Here is a 26,335-nt window from a genome sequence, read left to right as displayed (position 1 = left end):
CCCTGGCTCGTGATTTCATCAGAGCAGGTTTTGTCATACAGACAAAGCACATGGGTTTGAGGATGGAGCCCAAACTTAATGTCACTTTGGTCAAGTCACAAACGTGAATCTGTGTTCCTTCACCATTTCCAGCGTGAAGATGATTAACACCCTTCTTACAGTTGTTGTAAAAGAGAAATGAGATGCGGTAGACCAGAGAGCTGGCAAATAATAAACAGACTATAAGCAGTAGCTATTAGTTAAAACTTGAGGGGCTGGAGAGATGGCTTTGCGGTGAAGGTGTTTTGCCTGCAAAGCCACAGGATCACAGTTCAACTCTCCAGGACCCGCTGAAGCCAGATGCATAAGGTGGTGCATGCATCTGGAGTTCATTTGCAGTGGCTGGAGGCCCTGACGTGCCCATTTTCTCTCTCTCTCTCTCTCTCAAATAAATAAATTATATTTAAAAAAAAAAACTTGAGGGCTGGAGGGATGACTCAATGGTTAAGGTGCTTGCCTATAAAACCTAATGACCTGGGTTCAATTCCCTGGTGCCCACATAAAGCCAGATGCACAAAGTGACACATGCGTCTGGAGTTCATTTGCAGTGCCTAGAGGCCCTGGTGCACCCATGCCCTCCCGCCCTCCCTCCTTACAAATAAATAAATAAATATTTTTTAAAAATAAAACTTAAATCTCCCCCTTCCACTCTCTGCCTCCCCCCATGTCTAACAGTGGCTGAGATCTGGCACAGTAAGCCCGAGGGGAAACCCCATCACCCAAGTAGAGTCCTGTTACCCTCGGGCCCTGAGAAATTCTCTGTAGGAAAGATGAGCTTCCACAGCCACTTGTCCACTGAGTCATGGCCTCTGTGCTTGGTGACGGCTTAAGGAAATGTCTTGTCACAATATTTACATAGACATTGCAACCTCACATTCACAGGATGCCAGTGTTCCAGGTCATGTGTGCGTGTTTACATGCTTGGAACTATGGTGACTAAAAGCAAACAAGCTATGTTCCACTCGCACAAAGCCATGCACAGACACATCCAGAAACACGGGCTCGGTGGACAGAAGAATATTACCTGGAACTGCCTGAGAGCCAAAATCTAAATTCTGTTCTCACCTCACATGCCCTTAACCAAAACCCCTGTGGTATATTTTCCTGTACAGCTCTGCTCATAAATTCTCAAAGGTGGGGCAACTGTAAGTAAGAAACTGAGACACAGCAAAAACATCTTAATAAGAGTTTCCAGATAAAGCAGGCATAGAGGCTCACAGCTTTAATCCCAACACTCAGGAGGCTGAGGTAAAAGGATTACTGTGAGTTTGAGGCCAGCCTGTTAAAGAATGAGTTCTTCATTAGCAGACTAGGCTAGAGTGAGATCCTGCCTTTAAAAAAAAGAAAAACAGATTCTAAGTACTAGGAATCAGAAACATCAAAATAAAGACCCAAACAATATTGCTAGGGTAGCCCTGAGAGATTAATTTAACAAAAGGAAGTTTTAAGATTCTATTAGTACTAACGGCATTTATTTCAAGAAAATAATTCAAGCAGACATGATAAAAATTAAAGCATTCCACAATCTATAAGAAAAAAATTGGAATCTGAAAATTACAATAACTTTTGGGGCTGGAGAGATCACCTAGTAATTAAGGTGCTTGCTGGCAAAGTCTAAGGAACACATTGGATTCCTTAGTACCCACATAAAGCCAAATGCACAAGGTGGCACATGCATCTGGAGTTCATTTGCAATGGCTAGAGGCCCTGGCATGCCCATTCTATCTGCTTTTCTCTCTCTCTCTCTCTCTCATAAACAAATAATAAATAAATAAATAACATACTTTTTAAAAGAAAATTATACTGTTTTTATTTTGTTTTGTTTGCTTGAGGCAGGGTCTCACCTAGTCCAGGCTGATCTGAAATTCACTCTATAGCCCAGGATGGCTCAAACTCACAGCACTCCTACCTCAGCCTCCAGAGTGCTTGGATTAAACTCATGCTCCACCACACCCAGTGAAAATGATGTTCAGCTTCATAGAGTGCCATTAAAATGATGGTTGTTTAGACTAGGCAGATGCATGATATGTTTATGTAATGCAATACTAAAATACAACATGATCTCCACCGTAAAGACAACACAGTATTAATCTCAGACAGAAATTAGAAGGAAGGAAAGCTGAAGGAATAGAAGTAGCAAACAGATAAATTTCCCTCTAGTCTTGAGATTTTCTTTTTTTTTTTTTTGGTTTTTTGAGGTAGGGTCTCACTCTTGCCCAGGCTGACCTGGAACTCACTATGTAGTCTCAGGGTGGCCTCGAACTCATGGCGATCCTCCTACGTCTGCCTCCCGAGTGCTGGGATTAAAGGTGTGAGCCACCACGCCTAGCTTTTGAGATTTTCTTTATTATTGATAAAATATTGTGCACGTAACAACTTCAAGTAACCAAAGTACTAACTTTCTGCTTTTGTGCCCAGATTCAATGCACACAAGACTGTGTGTGTGTGTGTGTGTGTGTGTAATTTGTTTTAGAGAGACAGAAAGAGAAAAAATGGGTACACCAGGGTCTCCAGTCACTGTAAACAAACTCCAGACCCATGCGCCACCATGTGCATCTGGCTTACATGGGCACTAGGAAATTGAATCCAATCCTTAGACTTCACAGGCAAGTGTCTTAACTGCTAAGCCATCTCTCCAGCCCTATGTAGCTCTTTTCTATTGAAAACATGTTCATTTAACTCTAACTCAAATCTTACCATGCCTGCATACTTCAAGTGTCAAAAAAAAAAAATTCCACTCTAGTATTTACTAGTACGTAGCCCTGAGTGAGTTCTTTCCAAGTTTATTTTCCTCATGAGTAGCCGTGGACAATGCAATCTATGATACAGGATTGTTGACATTCATTAAGATCGGGTCGTAAGGAAACCTGGTGTAGATTCTGGGAGGCACTGGGATCCCCACAGATAGCAGCTAATATCACCGTCCTCTCCCTCACCTTCTCTACATGACAGCTGGCATTACCATCTTCCCCATCACCGTCTTTCTCTTCCTCACAGCTAGCTTAACTAAAGTGCCTACCTACCCTTTGGCTGCTCCAGGTCAGAAGTAATGTTGAATAAGTTACAGAGCGTCCAGGGTGTCATGTGGGGACCTTGCATGACATCTGAGTGTAGAAAAGGCAGGACCTTCAAATGTTTCTCAGCTGTTAGGCTGGGAAAAGCAGAAATGGACCTTGTGTGCCTGTCATATCCCCAGTCCCTACACAGTGCCCAGCATACACTACACGCTCAGTACCCAGTGACAGGGACCTCAGGAGGTCACCTCCACCTGGTGCTCAGGACAACAGCAAGCAGGAACAAGAAATCACAGGGTTGTTTTCTTCATTGGCAACTGATACATGTTTTTTTTTTAACTATTTTTGTCTGTTTTTATTTATTTATTTATTTATTTAATTGAGAGCAACAGACAAAGAGAGAGAAAGAAAGAATGAATGGGCGCACCAGGGCCTCCAGCCACTGCAAACGAACACCAGATGCATGCGCCCCCTTGTGCAACTAGCTAACATGGGTCCTGGGGAATTGAGCCTCGAACTGAGATCCTTAGGCTGCACAAGCAAGCGCTTAACCACTAAGCCATCACTCCAGGTACATGTTTTTTTGTAATATTTCATTGATTTATTTGAGAGACAGAGGGAAGAATAGCAAGAGAGAATGGGTGCACCAGGACCTCCAACCACTGTAAACAAATTCCAGACTCATACGCCACCTTGTGCATCCAGCTTACGTAGGTACTGGGGAATCAAACCCCGGTCCTTAGACTTCACAGGCAAGTGCCTTAACCACTATGCCATCTCTCCAGCCCCTGATAGGTGTTTTAAAAGAGGTAACACTGCCGTCACAAGTTGGGAGTACAGCACAGTTGGTAGAATGCCTGCCTAGCATGCTCGAGGCCCTGCGTTCGATCTTGAGCACCACATCAATCAACAGGCACGGTGGTGCACACCTGAAACCTCAGTGCCTGGGAGGGAGAAACGGGAAGATCAGGTCACCCTCCAGCCCAGGCCATATGAGAGCCTGTCTCAAAAAGAATGACTGCTGTCATACACAAAGGCAGGATTCAATTCACATCCTTGCCCTTAGTTTATTCCTTCCTTCCTTCCTTCCTTCCTTCCTTCCTTCCTTCCTTCCTTCCTTTCTTTCTTTCTTTCTTTCTTTCTTTTTTGGCTTTTCGAGGTAGGGTCTCACTCTAGCTCAGGCTGACCTGGAATTCACTATGGAGTCTCAGGGTGGCCTCGAACTCATGGCGATCCTCCTACCTCTGCATCCCAAGTGCTGGGATGAAAGGTGTGCGCCACCACAACCAGCCACTTTCATTTTTAATTACTAGGATGGAAGACAGATCATGCTCTCTCCCAAGCTTCTTTTTTGAAATTCTTATTCGTTTTTTCCCATCCTTTGACATTTTTGTCAATTTTATTCCCCCCCCCAATTCCTCTATCTTAACCATCCCCCTCCCATGATCACCTTTCTTCTTGCTCGCCAATCCCAATCTTACTCCAAACAAGGGAAAGGTCAGCAGAGGGGCCCCACATCTCATAGTAAGTTCTTTCCTGAACATGAATTACACAGCCCTACGCATCATCTAAAATGCGCACATTTCTTTAAACTGAGCCTTGCAACTCCATAAGCACCAGGTTGAGAGACTTACAAAGTGATCATGCCATAGGGACTGGCAGGACCAGGACCCCAACTCGCTCCAACAACTACTTCCCACCAGAGATTTACTGACACCACCTGGCTGGTCTCTTCTCTGGTGGGCTCTCTCTCTTCAATAAACTTCAACACCTCTCTTCCCCAGATCTACCTCAGGGACAATCCCAAGCCCCTAGGATAAGAGGCTCAGACCACACCTGCTTCCCTCTAGGCTGCGCAGGAGGAACAGGCTCCTAACAACGCTGGGCTCTGATCCCCAGTCAGAGTTCTCTGAGCCTGACTGTCCTGGTTATCTGTCTGTCTCATGTCTGAAATCTGACCAATTAATTACCTTCAAAAGAAGGGAGCGAGGGAGCCCTCTCAGAACAGAACACAACGTCAGACGCTCTTCGGGATGAAATGCAGAGAGGAGTTCTCTGGACCTCTGGTCACTGTGGGCTTGGTTATGTTTTCTGAACAGGTTCATTCCCAGAATTCTCCACAGATTTTCATTTGCTTGAGGCACTCACTCTATAGCCTAGGCTGGCCACAAACTCACGATGTAGCCCAGGCTAACCTTGAACTCACATATTTTTTTGTTTTTAATTGTTTCTCAGAGAGTATAAATACTTGGACTAAACAAAAAAAAAAAAAAAGTGAGCTTTAAACTCTGAGTTTAGCGGTAGCCTTCCCACGGTCCTCTCAGACACAGAGAGGCTGAACTCATTTGCTCCTCTCTGCGAAAACTGGATGAGGAGACGCGATAAAAACCATGAGTATTCAGCACTGCAGTGTGTGACATGCCAATGATATGACTTTTTTTATTAAGTGCCTTAGCAATTATTTACACATTAGTGCCTTTATGATAAAAATATGAGATTAGGCCAGCAGCACAGTGTGAGTCTAGGATATGTGAGGATCCTGGACTCCTCAGATCCCATTTCTTTCCTTCTTTCTCATAAGCACTGTGCTTTATAGCTGCTTCTCAAATTCACACTCTGACGCTGTTGAAAGTTATCTTTCAACAGCTTAAGCGAGTCTCTGTCCAGCTTAGGAGTTTAATTAAGACGTTTTACCGCACACACCAGTGGGTTTTTCATCGTGACCCAAAGCCACCAGGAACATGCAGTCATTCTACCTATGTAGTAGTTACACCCAAACAACTCGGCATTTCTATTCTAACAACTTATTAACCATTTGTTCAAGGTCATCTGTGACTATATGGCAATTTGAGGCCAGCCTGGGCAATATGAGACTTTGTTAAAATAAAAGAGGAAGGGAAGGGGAGGGAGGGGGAGGGCAGGGGAGGGAGGGGGAGGGCAGGGGAAGGGAGGGGAGGGGAGGGGAGGGGAGGGGAGGGGAGGGGAGGGGAGGGGAGGGGAGGGGAGGGGAGGGGAGGGGAGGGGAGGGGAGAAGAGGAAAAGCCATCAAAAGCTAAAGCTAGGTCATATCATTTGCATGATCATCAAAAAGTTGGGGAGGGCCGGGCATAGTGGTGCACATCTTTAATCTCAGCACTTGGGAGGCAGAGGTGGGAGGATCGCTGAGAGTTCAAGGCCATCCTGAGACTATATAGTGAATTCCAGGTCAGCCTGAGCTAGAGTGAGACCCTGCCTTGAAAAAAAATAAATTGGGGAAGAAGTGACATGACTGTTAACCAGAAGGATGGTCAGCCACTCTGCACCAGCTGACCACCTCAGCACCCAAGAGAAACAACATTGAGGCATCGCTGAATGACTCAATGGCTTCACTGTCAACATTGAGCAACTGGAAAAGGAATTACTTTTAAATTGGGTAAGTGATTAAAAAAAAAAAAAAAACTCTTCTAGACAAAGTGTTGTCCATTTCATTTTTGCAAAGGGAACAAAGAGAATGGGTAACGGCTGTCAATGCTAATGGAAATGATACAAGTCAGGACACAAGAAGGAAAATGCCAAAGAGCCCTGTGTCCCCTCCTCCCAGCAAAGAGATGGTTGCAAGGCCTCTTTTGAAGAGATGTCCACAGCAAGAGCAACAAGCTGCCTTCCAGTACAGTCATCCCTTTCTCTTTCATGAGAGGCCCCCAACTTTATTCAATGAAGTCAGTTAGCAGAATAGTTTCCACACCCCTCTGGCAGCAGAGTGTGGCCAAGTGACCCAGTCTGGACTGGACAGGTATTAACTGAGTGAGGACCTATAAGAAGGCTGAACCAAAGAAAATGAAGGGCTGGAGAGATGTCTTAGTGGTTAAAGCTCTTGCCTGCAAAGCCAAAGGGCCTCAGTTCGATTCCCCAGGACCCACGTAAGCCAGATGCACAAGGTGGCATCTGGAGTTCATTTGCAGTGGCTGGAGGCCCTGGTGCACCCATTTTCTCCCCCTCCCTCCCTCCCTCCCTCTCTCTCTCTCTCTCTCTCTGCCTTTCTGCTTCTCTCTTTCTCTCAAATAAATAAATAATAATAAATGAAATACTTTTTACAAAAAAGAAAAGAAAATGGAACTACTGAGAAATAAGGTTCTTTTGCTCTGTCCCCTTCCTCTTTCCTGTGTTGTAGATGGGGATATGATAGCTGGAGTTCCAATAGCTATTGTGCACCTTGAAATGACTGTGAGGACAGAATAAAGAAGAGTCTAGATCCTGGATGAACATGAGTGCAGTGGTTTAAGTCACAGGTCCCCCATTAACTCATGTGTCTTCAATGCATGGATCCCAGCTGGTGGCAATTTGGGAAGCAGAGTCTTGCTGAAGAAACTGTATTGCTGGAGGTGGGCTTGGAGGTGTTATATCCCATTTTCCCCCTTGCCAGAGCTCAGCTCACTCTTGCTTTCCGCCAGCTGCTGTGGTAAGATATAATGTCCAAGAGAAACCCTTTCCTCCCATCAGCTGCTTGTGGCCAGGTGTTCTGTCCCAGCAACGTGAAGGTAACTACAAGGAAGTCATTCCATCCGCTCACTCACTGCTTCCCACCACGCTCTGCCAAAGAGACCTATCTTGCTTAAAGTTATCAGGCAGTTTTCTCTTACCTGAGCCTGAAGTAATCCTAAAGCGAATGTTTATTTACGGGCATGTCTACCTGAACACAGCTGTGATCAGTAGCAAAAAAGTGGCTGGAAAACAAGAGGCAGCAGTCTAAGGGGACTGTATCTCAAGGACAGCACCCAAGTTCTGACTGGGACAAAAAAAAAAAAAAAAAAACAATGCTAAAGTATTTGGCTATGAAATGATACAGAAATAAGCTGGGGCCAGACTCTCAAAAAAAAAAAAAAAAAAACAGATATTCAGTTTAAGTTTTTTAAAAAACAAGCACAGTCAAAATATAATACTTTGGGGCTGGAGAGATGGCTTAGCAGTTAAGGCGTTTGACTGCAAAGCCAAAGGTCCCAGGGTGGATTCCCCAGGACCCACGTTAGCCAGATGCACAAGGGGGCGCATGTGTCTGGAGTTCGTTTGCAGTGGCTGGAGGCCGTGGTGCACCCATTCTCTCTCTCTCCCCCTGCCTTTCTCTGTCAAATAAATAAAGAGTGTATATATATACATATATATATGTGTGTGTATATATATGTATACACACACACACTTTGCTGGGCTGTGAGATTTAGACCTATCCTGACTCTGAGGCAGGAAATGCTGAGTGAACGCAGGGTATCTGGTAGTAAGAGCCTGGCTGAAGTAAACTGGTGGTGGTGTCACGGAAGGGACCCTGCAGGATGGTGCACAGAACCTCACAGCCTAGTTTTTTAATTAATTTGGAAGACCGTTACTGCACAATGCCCTCTGCATCCGAATAATCACTGAAAAACTCAAAACTCAAAGTCTTTAAGGAAGAAGATGCAAAGGGTAAAACCTAAGAGGTCAGCTAACTTTTTCATGCAACCAAAGAAAAATAGTCTTTTAATAGATATTTTATTTATTTATTTATTTATTTGACATAAAGAGGCAGACAGAGAGAGAGAGACAGGCATGGTGGCGCACACCTTTAATCCCAGCACTTGGGAGGCATAGGTAGGAGGATCGCCACGAGTTCGAGGCCACCCTGAGACTACATAGTGAATGCCAGGTCAGCCTAGACTAGAGTGAAAGTCTACCTTAAAAATAAATAAATAAATAAATAAATAAAGAGAGAGAGAGAGACAGAGAACAGGCATGCTAGGGCCTCTAGCCACTGCAAAATCCAGACGCAAGTGCCACCTTGTGCACCTGGCTTACATGGGTCCTGAGGGAATCAAACCTGGGTCCTTTAGCTTAGTAGGCAAGCACCTTAACTGCTAAGCCATCCCTCCTGCCCAAGAAAATAATCTTTAAAAACCAGGTATTGGGCAGGAGAGATGGCTCAGTGGCAAAGGCATTTGTCTGTGAAGCCCAACAACCCAAATTTGATACCCAGTACCCACAAAAGCCAAATCCACAGTGGCACATGCATCTGGAGTTCGTTTACAGTGGCTGGAGGCCCTGGTGTGCCCATTCTCTCTATCTCTCTGTCTCTCTTCTCTCTCTGCTTGCAAATAAATAAATATTTTATAAAGAAACCAGGTGTGATAGGCTCACCTGTAATCCCAGCTCTTGTGACATAGAGGCAGGAGGATTAGGAGTTCAAGACCATCCTCAGCAACAAAGCAAGTTCAAGGCTAGACTAAGCTATGTAAATACCCTGTTGCCCCACTCCCAAAAATGTGAAAGGAAAGGAGGGAGGTATTTAAAATGAAAGGAGAAGGGAAGGGAGAGGAGAAAATAGTATTAAAAAAGTAAATAAAATTAATAATTTTTTCCACTAAGAAAGCTACACTGGTGTTAGTTCATTGATGTCACATTATATAGGTGTTAGTGGAAGGGATCTGGAAGTCTAATCACCCAACATTATACTGCATTCAATCCTTTGTACTTTTAGAACCCACTCCAGACTGGTTTGGGTTTGGTTGATGGGTTTCAGATCTACTACAAAAGAAAAAAGAAAAAAGAAAAGTGTGCTGAGCAGTGAGAATAACTGGCCAGGGAAGAAAAACCACCACATTTACATCTCCTCAAGAAAACCCCAATTCAAAAAGCAAGAGAAAAGACAAGACTGGGCCAGCACATAGTACCCAAGAATCAGGTCCAGAAAGAAACACAGCTCCATGGTGTTTCCACGGCTTCATGTCTCATACTCCCATATCCTCTCATGACACTATGGCATGCTGGGTAGAGAAAAGAGTTGGCTGGGTGTGGTGATGCTCACGGCAGGAGACCCAGCTCCTCCGGAGGCTAAAGCACAAAGATCAGTGCTTGAGTCCGGGCATTTGAGGCTAGTCTTGGCAAACATAACAAGAATAACAAGATCTCATCTCAAACAAACAAAAAGTCCACACACAGATGAGCAAAAAGAAGAAAATCAGGACCACTTCAACCTTATCCGAAAAAAGGCATTATTAGAGCTGGAGAGATTGCTCAGTGGTTAAGGTGATTGCTTGCAAAGCCTGACAGCCTGGGTTCAGTTTTCCAGTACCCACATAAATCCAGATGCACAAAGTGGTACATGCAATTGAAGTTCATTTGCAGCAGCAAAAGGCCCTGGCTTGCCCATTCTCTATTTCTCTCTCTCTCTTTCTCTCTCTCTCTCTCTCTCTCTCTCTCTCTCCCCCCTCTCCCCCCCCCCCTCTCTTTCTCTTTCTTGCTCTCTTTCTTCCCCTCTCTGCAAATAATAAAAATAATTTTTAAAAAAGAGGTGTGTTAGAAATTTTCAATATGTTCTTCCAGACTCTTCTAGTCTCCCAATATGTACATATATGTGCATATGTACATGACACTCCAGGGTGTGTAAGCATATATATATATACACATACATATTATAATGTGTAAGGCTGTTTGGTACCAAAATGAAATCATACTGAGCGAAGAATTTTGAAATTTCTTTTAAGCAATCATCTCTGGCACTTGGAAATGCAAGCATGCTTGGGCAAAAAAAATACTAAAACATTTTCTTTCTTGATAAAATCATATCAGAGGCCTAACACAAAAGATGAGGATAGTTACGTAATACAGAAATCAGTGTCATGAGTATTATTTCATAAGCATGATCAAAAGAATCTCTTCTGGGGCTGGAGAGATGGCTTAGCAGTTAAGGCACTTGCCTGCAAAACCTAAGAACCTAGGTTCGATTCTCCAGGTCTCACATAAGCCAGATGCACATGGTGGCACATAGGTCTGGAATGCATTTGCATTGGCTAGAGGCCTTGGTATGCCCATCCCCCCTGCAATAAATAAATAAATAAATAAATAAATAAATAAATAAATAAATAAATAAATAAATCTAAAGAAGCTCTTCTGGGAATGGAGAGATGACTTGCTGGTTATGGCGCTTACCAACAAAGCCAAAGGAATGAGGGAAATCAAAACCGGTCCTCACTGCTGCTGGCAAGACCAACCAAATAGATACTAAAATCAGCAGGTCACACTCTGAGGAGAAGACTCCTCTGACGACTTTACCAGTTAAGCTGTAACTTGACAGTGGGCCAATCCAGTAGGCACCACCTAAATATCACCAGCATGAAGATATAACAACGCCATGGACCTCATGACATCGACCACTGCGAGGGACTCATTACCTCAGGAGTGTTTTTGCCAAAAAGGTGTGACTTCAGACTTGACAAGAAAACATAAAACAGGTGTATTGCATAAAATAACCAGCCCATACTCATCAAACATGTCACAATTTTTTTAATGTTTTATTTATTTGAAAGAGAGACAGGGAAAGAGGCAGACACACACACACACACACACAGAGAGAGAGAGAGAGAGAGTGTGTGTGTGTGTGTGTGTGTGTGTGTGTGTGTGTGTGCCAGGACCTCCTGCCACTGCAAACGAACTCAGACTCTTGCACCACTTTGCTTTACATGAATACTGGGGAATTTAACCCAGGCCATAAGGCTTTACAAGCAAATGCCTTTAACCTCTGAGCTATCTCTTCAGCCCCATGTCACAATTATTAAAATAAAATCATGAGGACCTACCACTGATTGCAAATGGTAAAGGAAATATGACAAGTAAATATAATGTAGCATCCCAGATTGGATCCTGGAGCCAAAAAGGAACACTAATTTTAAAAGAAAACTGGTGAACTCATAAAGCCTGATGTTTGGCTAGTTTTTGAGAAAAAAAAAAAAAAACTAGTTCTCCTTCAAAGTTAATAAAGGAACTGACCAAAAACAGGATCACAAATGCTCCCTCATCATAATAGTTGCTTCAAAGCCTACTAGGAGTGTCCAACCTTGTGACATTGTGACATGATGTTGTCATCTACAGAATTCAATCTTGTAACAAAAAACAATGCAAAAATAAATAAATAAATAAAACTCACACTGTTTTAAGTAAGCTTTTGCTTGTGGGTCAGGCCACGTTTGCAGATATTTTGGCTGCAAGCAGCCCATGTGCTTTGAACTGCACAGCAATGAAGAAACTAAGAGAGTGTTGAGGAGCCAGCTCAGCTGGTCAAAGGGCAGCCCCTCCAAGCATAAGGACTGAATCCCACCCTCAGAATTCACGTGAAAATGCTGGGCCTGGAGGTGGATACCTATAAGCCCAGAGTTAGGGAGGCGGAGACAGAAGGATCCCTGGAGCATGGCGGCCAGCCAGTCTAGCCTAATGGGTATGCTCCAGGCCAATGAGAGACCCTGTCTCAAAGAGAAGTGGATGGAATACCTGAGTAACAACACCCATGGTTGTCTTCTGGCCTCCACACGTGCACCTGCACACATATGAACACATGTGTGTGCACATACCACACACTCAAAAGAAATCACTAGAACCTCATTACTTCGAGTCAGACTGAGAGGGAAAGAGAGGGGAGGGAAATAAGAGAATATCTGCGGACACTTAATAACTACTTACATTACCTAAAAAAATCTTGGAATTCCTCCTCTTTGGTAAAGCTCCACCAGAGGCTCCTCTTACCTTCTGAAACAAAAATGACAGGTTATTAAAGTGCAGCCCACACAAAAACAGGTTAAGGAAAAATGCAAACCCCAGGCATGCCCCATTCCAAAAGGCCACAAGAAAATATTTCCTCTGGACTAGAGAGTCTAGGGTAGACCATAAGTGGATCCGGGTCCCCGCAGCGGGCAGAGGACCATGCTAGTGTCCTTCGTGATGGGGTCAACCCAGCGCTGAAGCAGACCCTTCTCCAGGGCAAAGTGTAACCAGAAAAAAGGAGAAGGTCATGCTGGAGCGTGGGCAATGCTCCCTCCCAGGAGGGCTGGAGCCCACACTGCAAGACAGACTCAGGAAAGAACACAGTGACACCAGGAAGAGCAGGTCCTGGTCCTGTGCCAACGCAGGGGTCCCAGACCTTTGTCGTGGATGTCCTTAAACTAATGTTGAAAGGTTTAATAAATGTGGACATATACATAGTCACTGATAGTCTCATAGTCGGAAAGCTCAAGCCAGCCTGTTTAAACTTTTCCTGAAAGCCCACCAGATGGCTGTGTTTGCCATTCTAAGCCTCATGTGCTTTCTGCCTGTTGTGGAAGTTCTCAATAGCAGTGAACAAAAACGCCCATCAAATGGTTGGGCAAAGAGGCTCACACATAATTCTACTCTTAAATAGAACTATAATCATTTTTTGTTTCAGGAGCTGGAGAAATGGCTCAAGGGGTAATAAAGTGCTTGTCACACAAGCATGAGGACCTGAGTTCAGATCCCCAGCACCCATGTAAAAGCCAGACGTGACGGCGTGAGCCTATAATTCCAACCCCCAGGAGGTGAAGATGGGATACCTAGGGCTGACTGATGGGCTAGAGGAGCCAAATCAGTGAGCTCTAGGCTCAGCAAGAGATCCTGAATCAAAAATAAGGTTGCGGACACAGAACATGGACAGAGCATGCTGGAACTTGGAAGGAAGGCAGCTCCCTGGTGGCCAGCCCTTGTCACACTGGAAAGTGCGAGGTGGACTGCTGGGGAAGAAGAGCCACCAACAGCATGAACAGGCAGGGGACCCTGCAAGGTACAAAAGTTAACCTGCTACACAAGATGCGCATACCTGTGCAGCGGGGGCACACAGCCTATACAGGTAACCAATGGCTCTCTGGTTGGCCAAAGGGCCCACTCAAGTGGGAGAGAACTTACACTTGGTACTGAGAACCAGGTCAGAGTCCTAGGGATCCCATGGTCATAGACTCCAGAGAGAAGCTCCCATTAGTCTTAGACAAGAAGAGTGGCCGGGCGCGGTGGCGCACACCTTTAATCCCAGCACTGGGGAGGCAGAGGTAGGAGGATCACTGTGAGTTTGAGGCCACCCTGAGACTCCATAGTGAATTCCAGGTCAGCCGGGGCTACAGTGAGACCCTACCTCGAAACCCCCCCCCCAAAAAAGAAGAAGAGTTGACTACACCTATGAGAAAGTCAGTTAACAATGCTTGTCCCTTTTTAACCCATGCTGCTCTCACTCTTGGTTGGAGAATCTGTTGGCATTTTTGTTTTGTTTTGTTTTAAAGATGGCAGCAAAAACCAAAGAGATTCCAGATCCATTGGTACACCAAGAAAAGAGCCAAATGCCTAGCCTGAGACAAGCCACATGTAGCACATCAGCCTGAGCCTGGGAGACATCACAGAGGAAGTGGCAATTTAAACATGAGTGCTGCTCTCACTGATATCCTGACCACCTGCTCCAGGGAGATAGCGATGGACACACATAACTCATCAAAGTAGAAATCCAGAGGTTGCATAGAGCTCAGCACTAAAAGCTGACTTATAACACACCTGCCGAGGATCAGGAAACATTGTGTAAGAGGGGGGCGGAAAGACTGTCAGAGCCACAGGATAGAAAGGCTATCCAGAGGCACTGTCCCTTCCTCCCACCCTGAGAATGACTGATACATTCATAAACCCATGGTGAATATCAACAACCCCACTGAGGACCCTCTGTGGAAAAGGGGCCGTGAAGAGGGTATATATAAAACCGTAGGGCTGGAGAGATGGCTTAGCGGTTAAGCGCTTGCCTGTGAAGCCTAAGGACCCCGGTTCGAGGCTCGGTTCCCCAGGTCCCACGTTAGCCAGATGCACAAGGGGGCGCATGTGTCTGGAGTTCGTTTGCAGGGGCTGGAAGCCCTGGCGCACCCATTCTCTCCCTCTTCCTCTGTCTTTCTCTCTGTCTGTCGCTCTCAAATAAATAAATAAAAAATGACCAAAAAATATTAAAAAAAAAACCAAAAAACCTAAAAAAAAAAAAAAAACCGTAACACAAGGGGAACAGGACCAACAAATGATTTGTTCATATAGTAAAGTTCATAATAAAAATAAAGTGGAGAGTGACTCAGGTAGATGTCCAGTGTCAATGCCTGGCTTCCACAAACATGGGCATACACATACATATGCAAAAAGTAAACAATTGTTGTTTCAATGGGTCAAAAGCATTTTCATATTGCACACCATCCCAGCTACTGGAGAAGAGCCTGGATCAATCCAATCCTGGCATCTTTCCAAGAAGCCAAACGAGTCAAGGTCATGCTGTGAACTTGGTAACTTGATACTGCTGCAATCTGTCTTCTTGTTTAGCTTGTCTTCAGTCCTAAATCTATTTTCCCACACTTTATTATTTCATGTTGAAACCCAACTCATTTGTGCAATTCCTATATAAAGTTTTTACAGTGTCTACCACGTTTAGAGTCCACACCACAGCAATTTCAAAATTACACAATTTCGCACCCAAAACCTCCCCCCACAAAAAAAAAAAAAAAATGATGCCAAGTGTATGTCTCCTCTCTTAGAGTCATTCTCTTCCATGTTCTCAGAAGCTCTGTCCTCCCCCGCCCCCCGCAACCTCTCACTTCCTTCAGGAAGGGATGAAATGAACCTTGAACCAAAGGTTCTCTTCTCTATCCTAGAAGCCACTTGAAACCTCTCCACAGATGACGTGTGGTGCCCTCTTATTGTCTCCTTTTGCACATGACGTCAGGATAATGAACGGGGGAGCAGAGATGGGATGGGATATGCATCTCTCCCTGATCGTGGGGCTCATACCTCCAACTTAGACTGGGCCCACTCCCTTTCAAGGAGCAAACATAATGGCGTTTCCATCCAAAGACTCCTAACTCTGTCAATAGCAGATGTTGGCAGGGTTTCAGCATTAAAGTTCTCCCATCAATAAATATGACCATGCCTGTGGGTCGGGTTCTGTGTGGCGATATGGAGTCACACTGAATGAACACACATCCCTCTCCTGAAGAGCTCACCAGCACAGAAGGGAAGCAGCATAGAAGGAAGTCAGAGGAGCTTCTGTCAAGTATTAGAAGTTCCAAACATGGTGCAATCACATGGAAGAGGAATTGATTGGTCCATCTGGGGTGAAGGTATGAACAGTGGGGATATAAAGAGGGTTTCAGGACCCACATATAGAAGGTAGCTGTTATCTTGGATGTATATATGGATGGATGGATGGATGGATGGATGGATGGGTGGGTGGGTGGGTGGATGGACAGTGTGATGGCTTACATTGACTATCAACTGGAGAGAACCTAGAATCCCCTAGAAGGGATTATGTTGATAAGGTTAATTGATGCAGGAAGATGCGCCTTAACTGTGTCTGGGGTCCTGAGCTATATAAAAAGGAGTGTGCTGGACACCAGCATCATTGCTCTGCTCTGCTTCCTCACTGAATATGACAGGATCTGTCTCCTGTTCCTGCTGCCATACCTTCCATTATAATGGACTGTAACCTAGAACTGGAAACTGAAGTAAACCCTTCCTCCCTTGAACTGATTGATGTCAAGTATTTTGTCCTGACAACAAGTTGACCAACATGGATGTTATGGATGGAAAGATGGGTAGATGATTAATGGAGGGATAGATAACCAAACAGATGGATAGAGGAATAAATGGATGGGTGAGTTGAAGATAGATGGGTAGATGGATGAATGGATATTTTTTTTCCCACAGAGAATACAAGTCAAAGAGTTCTTCCCAGGGCTGGAGAGATGGCTTAGCAGTTAAGGTACTTGCCTGTGAAGCCTAAGGACCCTGGTTCAATTCCCCAGTACCCACATAAGCGAGATGCACAAGGTGGAGCATGTGTCTGGAGTCCGTTTGCAATGACTGGAGGTCCTGCCATGCCTGTGTTCTCCCTCTCCCTCTCCCTCTCTCTCTCTCTCTCTCTCTCCCTCTCTTCCCCCCCTCCTCTCTCTCTCTCCCCCTCTTTCATAAATTAATTAATTAATTATTTTAAAAAAGAGTTGTCCCAGCTAGAAAAAAAGAAAAGCATGAGCAAAGGCATAAAATGTGTTCTAGAAAGAAGTCATTGGCCATGCAGAGAACACAAAACTAGTGCAATAACAGGCAGGCTTTGAAAACCTGTGGGAACCCAGTCATGAGCACCTTGTCATCACACCAAAGAACTTAGACTTCATTCTACAGCCCAAGCAGATACACCAGAGACTGATGCCACGGGCGACTGCCATAGGCGTCTGAAAGCCCATGGAGGGGGCACTGTGCAGACAGGGCGGGAATGAGGGCAGTGAGTTTGGAGGAAGGAGGATCAGTCAGGAAGCTGCAGGATGAATCCTTTCAGGAGCAAGGACGGCAGGAAGGAGAGGGCAGGATGAACTTCAGAGCTCTCTAAGGAGCTGAATCAGTAAAACTTGACCTCAAGAAGACAGAGGGAAAGTAAAACCGGGAAGTCGAGGTCCCTGGTGTACACAAGGAAGGCAGGTTTTGAGAAAAGGAAAATGTCTGTTGTCTGGGCCTACTGATGCAGAAGTAATCCATGAGACCTGGAAGTAGAGACGCCCAGAAGATTCGGATGGTCCCATCTTCATTCAGCTCTGGAGAGAGATTAATTTGGAAGCCATCTTCTTTGAGAAAGTGACTGCACAAGGTGGAGAAGAGAAAGAAGAGTGTCCCTCAGAGCGAGAAAGCAGGCTGCTGAAAGACGTCCTAGGAAATGCAGGTAACCAGAGGGTAAACAAAGAAAGAGTGTTGGCTACAAAGGTTGAGAAAAGGCAGACAGAAAAGAAGAAAGGAGGAAAGCTAAGAAAGAATAGTGCCAAGAAGAGGCTGGGAATACAGCTTAGCGGTTAAAGGCCCTTGCTTTACAAGGCCTGTTGACCCAGGTTCAATTCCCCAGTACCCGGGTAAGGCCAGATGCATAAGTAGCACATGTGTCTGGAGTTTGTTTACAGTGGCAAGGCCCTAGAGTCTGTCTGTCTCACTCTATCTATCTATCTCACACACACACAAACACACACACACACACACATACATAAATTTGTTAAAAAAAATTTTTTTCTTTTTTTTTTTCAAAGTAGGCGTTCACTCTAGCCCAGGCTGACCTAGAATTCATATGTAGTCTCAGGGTGGCCTCGAACTCATGGCGATCCTCCTACCTCTGCCTCCCGAGTGCTGGGATTAAAGGCAAGTGACACCACGCCCGGCAAATTTTTAAAACTTGAAAAATAAAAAGGAACAGTAAGATCAGAGCCAAAATCTAACAACCTGGTCAGTTTCAGTGAGTCAACAAGCTCAATCTGACTGTGATACTGAGTCCTGAAGGGACCACAAAGACCCAACGGAACATGGTTTTCTGTTGGGGTGGGAAGGAAACAAATGGGGAACCACATGCCCATGAGTTTCAGGGATCCAGGAAATGCATCATAGGCGATCCTGTGCATGGTCTCCATGTACTCTGTACAGAACAGGTTAAAACAAAGTGGCATTCTGGAGCATCATGGAGGATAAGGGTCAGCTGAGGGGACTGTTGACAGTGTTTTAAGCCATGAGTCATAAGCGGCAGGCTGAACGAGTCATGGGCCTGGACAATTCAGGCAGAGAGAAGAGCAGATCAAAATAGGCACCCATGAGCAAAAGGACAAAATGCCTAACGTCACGCTTCACACAAGAGCCGACCTCACGTGATCCCCGGGGTCTCACAATGCTGCCGCTGACTTGGCCACCCAGGTGAGTTACATCTCTGAGCCTCCGTTTCTTTTAGTTTCATCGCTTTACACTAAGACATGACACAAGGAAGACTGTGTAAGAATTAACGAGTGGCCGGGCGTGGTGGCGCACACCTTTAATCCCAGCACTTAGGAGGCAGAGGTAGGAGGATCACCATGAGTTCAAGGCCACCCTGACACTACATAGTGAATTCCAGGTCAGCCTGGGCTAGAGTGAGACCCTACCTCAAAAAAAAAAAAAAAAAGAATTAACGAGTATCCCCCAACTAGAGGCTCAAATGTGCATCTTATCACATTAGGAAAAAAAGTGAACTCTTTTAAAGCTAATTTTGGAATTTGTCTGGTCACCTAGTCTTTCTCTTAACATGTCAGGTAGGCAAACATGAGATTAAATAAATTTCAAATCAGAATTGACTATTTGGAAGATGGACATAATCTACAAAGCAGGAGACCCATTCAACATAGATAGTGGGAAGTTAACAATGTTAAGTAACAGTAACCAAAATTACAAGGAACCTTTAAAAAAATAACAAAGGGGCTGGAGAGATGACTCTGCCATTAAAGACACTTGCTTACAAAGCCTGATGGCCTGGGTTCAATTCCCCAGTACCCATGTAAAGCCAGATGCACAAAATGGTCCATGCATCTGAAATTTGTTTGCAGTGGCAAGAGGTCTTGCACACCCATACACACAAACTAATTCTCTCTCTCTCTCTCTCTCTTTCTCTCCCCTTCCAAATAAATAAAAATATGAAAAATTAACAAAATATGCATTCCTTTATAGAAAAGTGAAAAATACTATGAATGATATAAGAGACCTAAATAAATAATGACAAAATTGAGTGGTCATTCCAGTAAAGATTTGTGAAGCATTGCTTTGTCAAGTACTAAGGACACAGGAGTGACCTTACACAATGATGTGGATTACAGATCAATCAATAATTCAGTGTGATTGTGACCAAAATCTCAACAAGATTTTCATATTTTATTTTTTTAATAAATTTATTTATTTGCAAGGAGGCAGAGAGAGAGAGAGACAAAGAAAGAGAGAGAGTATGGATACGCCAGGACATCTTGCAGCTACAAATTCCAGACGCATGTGCCACTTTGTACATCGGGCTTTACATGGGCACTGGGGTATTGAACCTGGGCCATCAGGCTTTGCAAGCGGGTACTTAAACCACTAAACCATCTCTCCAGCCCTCAACAAAATTTTTTTAAACTAGATGAACTGATTCCAAGGCCCAACTTTGAAAAAAAAAATCTAAATATTCTGGAAAAAAAAGAAGGCAAAGAATGCTTGAGCTACAAGACATCAGGACCTGCCATACCTGTACAGGTAAGATGAGTAGAGGGCTGGAGAGATGGCTTAGCGGTTAAGCGCTTGCCTGTGAAGCCTAAGGACCCCGGTTTGAGGCTCAATTCCCCAGGACCCACGTTAGCCAGATGCACAAGGAGGCACATGCGTCTGGAGTTGGTTTGCAGTGGCTGGAGGCCCTGGGGCGCCCCCCCCCTTTCTCTCTCTGCCTTTCTCACATAAATAATAATAAAAAAAAAATTTAAAAAACAGATGAGTAGAGCACAAGTGAGAAATCCAAAACTGACCCAGAGTGAATGCAAAGTTCAAATATAAAAATACACGACTTGGGCTGGAGGGATGGCTTAGCAGTTAAGGCATTTGCCTGCAAAGCCAAAGGACCCAGGTTCAATTCCCTAGGACCCACATTAGCCAGATGCACAAAGGGGCACATGTGTCTGGAGTTCGTTTGCAGTACCTGGAGGCCCTGACGCGCCCATTGTCTCTCTCTATCGCTCTCCTGTTCTCTGTCAAATAAATAAATTTATTTAAAAAAATACACAACTTTATATACCATTGTGGAAGGTGTCCTACTTTATTTATACTGGGGAAGTTAGTTACTAATGGGGAAAAAAAACAGGTTTCTATTCTTTGAACAAAATACAAAAATAAATTACAGGTAGATTAAAAACTTAAGATGTCAAAACACACATTTGAAAAAAAGGTCATTTGCCAAGCATGGTGGCGCACGCCTTTAATCCCAGCACTCGGGAGGCAGAGGTAGGAGGATTGCTGTGAGTTCAAGGCCACCCTGAGACTCCATAGTGAATTCCAGGTCAACCTGGGCTAGAGTGAGACCCTGCCTCAAAAAAACAAAAAAATAAATAAATAAAAGGTCATTAGAAGAAATATTTTTATGATCTTACTCAGGAAACAATTTTTAGATAAAATACAAAAAAGCACAACTGAAAAGAGTTATTTTACTTTAAAAAAGGCTTTGTAAATCTAATGAAAACAAAATTTAAGACTTTACTATAAAAGGAATTTTATAAAACAAAAATAAAATGACAACATACATGTGTTTATATGTAATAATTTTACAAGAAAATTTTGTCTGTAACAAATGTTTGATAGCCATAATTAAAAAAAGAACTCATGAGGGCTGGAGAGATGGCTTAGCGGTTAAGCACTTGCCTATGAAGCCTAAGGACCCCGGTTCGAGGCTCGGTTCCCCAGGTCCCACGTTAGCCAGATGCACAAGGGGGCACACGTGTCTGGAGTTCGTTTGCAGAGGCTGGAAGCCCTGGCGCGCCCATTCTCTCTCTCTCCCTCTATCTGTCTTTCTCTTTGTGTCTGTCGCTCTCAAATAAATAAATAAAAAATGAACAAAAAAAAAAAAGATAAAAAATGAACAAAAAAAAAGAACTCATGAAACTTATAAAGAAAATGATAAACTTGCAAAGAAAAAAGTCAAAAATATGAATAGGCAAATCAGAGAAGAGAAATCCACACTGGACAATAAATACATATGAAAATGCCTGGTCTCCACAGAAGGAAATGCCAAACACTTTGATGTTATTTCATAACTGACCAACATCAAGAGTCTGGTGAGGGAAGTTGGGGATGTAAGACAGAAAATTCAGAGCCATTGTAGAGCATTAACTGATACAATCACTGTAGGGACAGATTTTATCCAATCCCCAACAAAATGAAGGCAAGCACCCCCAAACTAGCAATATCCCTGCTCGATAAATTTCCTACAGAAATCTTTGTATATTTGCCCCCAACAGAAATGTATCAAAATGTTCACCGTTTGTTACATTGTTTGAAGTAGCAAAAAACACAAACACTCTCAATGTTTAACAATAGAATGAAGTAAATTAAGCCGGGCATGGTGAGGCACATCTTTAATCCCAGCACTTGGGAGGCAGAGGTAAGAAGATCACCATGAGATCCAGACCACCCTGAGACTACATAGTGTATTCCAGGTCAGCCTCGACTAGAGTGAACTCTACCTCAAAAAAAAAAAGAAGAAGAAGAAAGTAAGTTACAACAAGATTGGGGAGGGATGACAACAGGATACATGTGACATGTAAACAGAAGGAAGGAAAATGGGGTGCAGGAAGGTATAGGAGGGGAATTGAGAATCAGCAAAATCAAACTGTAGGGCTGGGAAATGGCTCAATGTTTAGGGCCCTTGCTTGCAAAAGCTGCTGGCTGGCGTTTGATCCCCCAGTACTCACATAAAGCCAGATGCACAAAGTGGCACATGCATCTCAAGTTCATTTATAGCAGTAAGAGACTCTAGCATGTTAATACTCCCTTTTTCTCTCTCTCTTCTCGCAAAAAAAGTAAAATTTATAAAAAGTTGTATTTGGAAATATCATTAATTAAGTAAGTTACAAGTTAATCATTGGATGGAGTACCAAATAATTCTTTTTTTTTTTTTTTAGTTTTTCAAGGTAAGGTCTCACGCTGGCCCAAGCTGACCTGGAATTAACTATGTAGTCTCAGGGTGGCTTCGAACTCAGCGGTCCTCCTACCTCTGCCTCCCAAGTGCTGGGATTAAAAGCGTGCGCCACCACACCCGGTCCAGGTAATTCTTAATATGAATTACGGCACATCCCGCTCCATCTCATCACACATAGATTCTAAAAACAACACTGAGTAGGGAAACTCTATATGGAATTACAGGTGACAGTGTGACCATATGTATCCATATCTTTAAAATAGTTACAGGATATGTTATTCATAAATACACATTATGTAAATAAAGCACAATGGCATGTACGAAAATGACAATGAGAATGACTATCAATCAATTACTTTGGGGGCAAGAAACTTGAATTTTCTTTTTTTTAATGCATGTGTGTGCATGCACGTGTACATGGTGTGATTCGAGGCCCGAGGACAACCTCAGGGGTCCTTGCTCAAAGAGACCTTTGAGGCAAGGTCTCTTATTAGTTTGGAACTCATCAATTCGGCTAGGCTGGCTGGCCAGCAAGCCCCAGGGATGCCCCTGTCTCCACCTCCCGATGCTGGAATTACAGGTATGAGCTGCCATGCCTGGTATTGTTTACGTGGATTCTGGGAACCAAACTCAAGTCCTCATGTTTGCAAGACAAGCACTTTACCCACTGAGGCATCTCCCTAACCTGGGAATTAACCTTTCAGGTAAGTTGTATTTGTCAGGGCTGGAAAGATGGCTTAGCAGTTAAGGCATTTGCCTGCAAAGCCAAAGAACCCCAGTTCAATTCCCCAGGACACACATAAGCCAGAAGCACAAGGTGGCGCATGCATCTGGAGTTCACTTGCAGCGGCTAGAGGCCCTGGCGCGCCCATTCTCTCCCCCCATCCCAAGTAAATAAAATATTTTTTAAAAAAGAAAGTTGTGTTTCTCTATTGCTCTCAGAAAAAGAAAAAGCTCTTAAATAAAAACTTCTATTTTTAAATTTTACTTGAGTCTTAGATCTATAAGGTGACTAGCATAACTTTTTTAAAAGTTTTTTTTTATTTATTTGCAAGCAGAGAGAGAAGAGAGACAGAGAGACAGAATGGGCTTGCCAGGGCCCCTAGCCACTGCAAAGGAACTCCAGATGCATGTGCCCCATGTACATCTGGCTTTACGTGGGTCCTGGGGAACCGAACCTGGGTCCTTTGGCTTCTCAGGCAAACGCCTTAACTGCTAAGCCATTTCTCCAGCTCTGGCATAACTTTTATACCTCTTTGTATCTTTAAACTTAAAGTTATTTTTATTCCAATCTCTCACCCTATATCTCCTTAACTTCAACCAGAGAGGTGGAGGAGGAAAAGTAAAACTGGGGGGGGGGCGGGGGACTTGAAGAAAGCTCACTGGTAAAGCACTTGTCATGTAGATGTGAGGCTTTGGGATTCAGAGTCCCAACACACATAACTGCCATGCAGGGCAGCTTTCCTGTAATCCCAGCACTCAGGAGGTAGAGACAGGGATCCCAGGGGCAAGGGCGCGAGCTAGGCCAGCTGAAGGAGTAAGTCCTGGGTTCACATAAGAAATCTTGTCTCGGGCTGGAGAGATGGCTTAGTGGTTAAGCACTTGCCTGTGAAGCCTAAGGACCCTGGTTCGAGGCTCGGTTCCCCAGGTCCCACGTTAGCCAGATGCACAAGGGGGCGCACGCGTCTGGAGTTCGTTTGCAGAGGCTGGAAGCCCTGGCGCGCCCATTCTCTCTCTCTCCCTCTATCTGTCTTTCTCTCTGTGTCTGTCACTCTCAAATAAATAAATAAAAAATTTAAAAAAAAAAAAAAAAAAGAAAGAAATCTTGTGTCAGTCAGTGAAGTGGAGAGCCATCAGCGAAGACACGGGACATCAGCCTGCGGACTCCACACAAACACCTTTACACATATGCACCCACACACATATCTACATGCCAAAATAAATCAATACAAAATAATAATAGTAATTGGTAAAGATAAGGTCTGGGATAAGCGGGGCTCTCTGAAGTGCGACAAACTGCTGTTCTTTCCCATCTTCAAAGAGAATCAGTTACACAGGAGTCCTGAAAACTCCAAACAATAAAATAAAGCACCGAAGGTCCCATTATGGAAGATCCTGGAGTCGGTCCTCCGAGCATAGTCTCACCTCGCGCACGTGTCTTTTCAGGTGCATGTACACACTCTGTCCAGTCTTTCGAAAATGCCTTTCAACGTGTTCCCTTCCAAAGGCCAAAAATGTGTTCATGCATACATAGAGTCCTCCTTCAGAGCTCTAGAACAGAGAGACAGGGAACAGCATTAGCCAAGGACATCTGGCCAAGATACAGAACAGAGTGGGAAAGAAGGTCAGGGGTTGAGGCGAAGCCTGGCAAAGAGGCCACCATCACTCTGGTACATATGTGGCACAACCCTCAAAACGGCCCCACAGCCACCCACCACGGCCACACCACCTCTGCAAAGCAAATTCGCATCACGGAGACATTGCAGGCCCTGGAACACGAGCATGCTTGTCTGACTCTTCAAATAGGGCAAGGAAGGGAGAGAAGGCGGCTAGCTACATGTCACCGTACGCGGTGATGGTTGGTGAGCCTGGACTGTCAACTTGAGTAGACCGAGACACCAGGGAGATTATTAAAATATAATTCTGGGTTTGTCTGGGAGGAGAAGACCTGTCCCCAGTGTGGGCTGCCCCAACCAATAGGCTGGGGACTAGATAGCATAAAAAAGAAGGAAGGCTGGAGAGATGGCTTAGCGGTTAAGCGCTTGCCTGTGAAGCCTAAGGACCCTGGTTCGAGGCTCGTTTCCCCAGGACCCACGTTTGCCAGAGGCACAAGGGGGTGCACGCATTTGGAATTCGTCTGCAGAGGCTGGAAGCCCTGCCATGCTCGCTCTCGCGCTCTCTCTCTCTCTCTCTCTCTCTCTCTGCCTCTTTCTCTCTGTCACTCTCAAACAAATAAAAAAAACAAAAAATTTAAAATAAAGAAGAAGGAGGGCTGGAGAGATGGCTTAGTGGTTAAGCGCTTGCCTGTGAAGCCTAAGGACCCCAGTTCGAGGCTCGGTTCCCCAGGTCCCACGTTAGCCAGATGCACAAGGGGGCGCACGCGTCTGGAGTTCGGAGTTCGTTTACAGAGGCTGGAAGCCCTGGTGCGCCCATTCTCTCTCTCTCTCCCTCTATCTGTCTTTCTCTCTGTGTCTGTCACTCTCAAATAAATAAATCTAAAAAAAAGAAGAAGAAGAAGGAGTGTGATGGTTTAACTACCCTGCATAGCCTCACGTGTCTGTGATTAAGCCTCACACTGGATCTGCAGCTGGTGAAGCCCTGGGGAGATGCAGTCCGGGAGGAAGTGTGGCCCCTAACGTTGATTAGTTAAGCCTCACTGCGTGTTCGTAACTCAGCTCACTGTGTCCACTACCCTCTACTGACATGTGACCATGCGAGCCAGCTTCCTGCTCCTGCCACGCTTGTCCTGCATGAAGAAGCTTCCCGAGATCCGCCCTTTCCTTCTATAAGCTACCCTGGTCGGGTGCTTGCATTCCTGTACCCTGCCTCCTGGCTGCCAGGAGGTGAGTAGCTGTGACGTTGCCACACAAGCCCCACCACCATGCCCTGCCTCAACACAGCTCCTCAGCAATGGTGTCCACCGACCATGCACTGAGACTCTGAAACTGTGAGCCAAAATAGACCTTTCCTGCTTCTCACATGCTCCCTCACATACGGGTCTCACAACACACATGCCTAATGCTGTGTCCAGTGTGTGTGCGGTAATTATTTCTGTTAACCGCTGAAAGTTGCTCACTAGTCTTTCCACTTCACGGTTAAAATAAAACAGCAGTAAGTCATTTGTGTGAGTGCACATAGCCTGGAAGCATCAGCCTTAGATTTGATTTGAGTCTATTGCTTGTCAATATCTCTTTGCTACATTTCAAGATCTATAAAACCGTTCCATTAAAGTGAAAAGTCCAGATTGCCATTCACATTTCAGATGCTTGATTTTCTATCTCGGTGC

The 26,335-nt window shown here is 44.5% G+C and overlaps 1 protein-coding gene across 2 annotated transcripts in view; it reads right to left on the bottom strand.

Annotated features, from left to right (window-relative positions):
• Usp13 (ubiquitin specific peptidase 13) overlaps positions 1 to 26,335 on the bottom strand; it is a 122,222-nt gene that overhangs the window by 72,733 nt on the left and 23,154 nt on the right. For both annotated transcript variants that reach the window (XM_045161512.1, XM_045161513.1), the window contains exons 2-3: positions 24,475 to 24,600; positions 12,515 to 12,575 (exon numbers count right to left, since the gene is read on the bottom strand). In XM_045161512.1, coding sequence (XP_045017447.1) covers positions 12,515 to 12,575; positions 24,475 to 24,600 — 187 coding nt within the window. The remainder of the gene's footprint in view (positions 1 to 12,514; positions 12,576 to 24,474; positions 24,601 to 26,335) is intronic.

Source organism: Jaculus jaculus, chromosome 11 (assembly GCF_020740685.1).
Source record: "Jaculus jaculus isolate mJacJac1 chromosome 11, mJacJac1.mat.Y.cur, whole genome shotgun sequence".
Lineage (NCBI taxonomy): Eukaryota > Metazoa > Chordata > Mammalia > Rodentia > Dipodidae > Jaculus > Jaculus jaculus.
The sequence above is the reverse complement of the archived record's forward strand: the minus strand, read 5'-3'. Positions and strand labels throughout refer to the sequence as shown.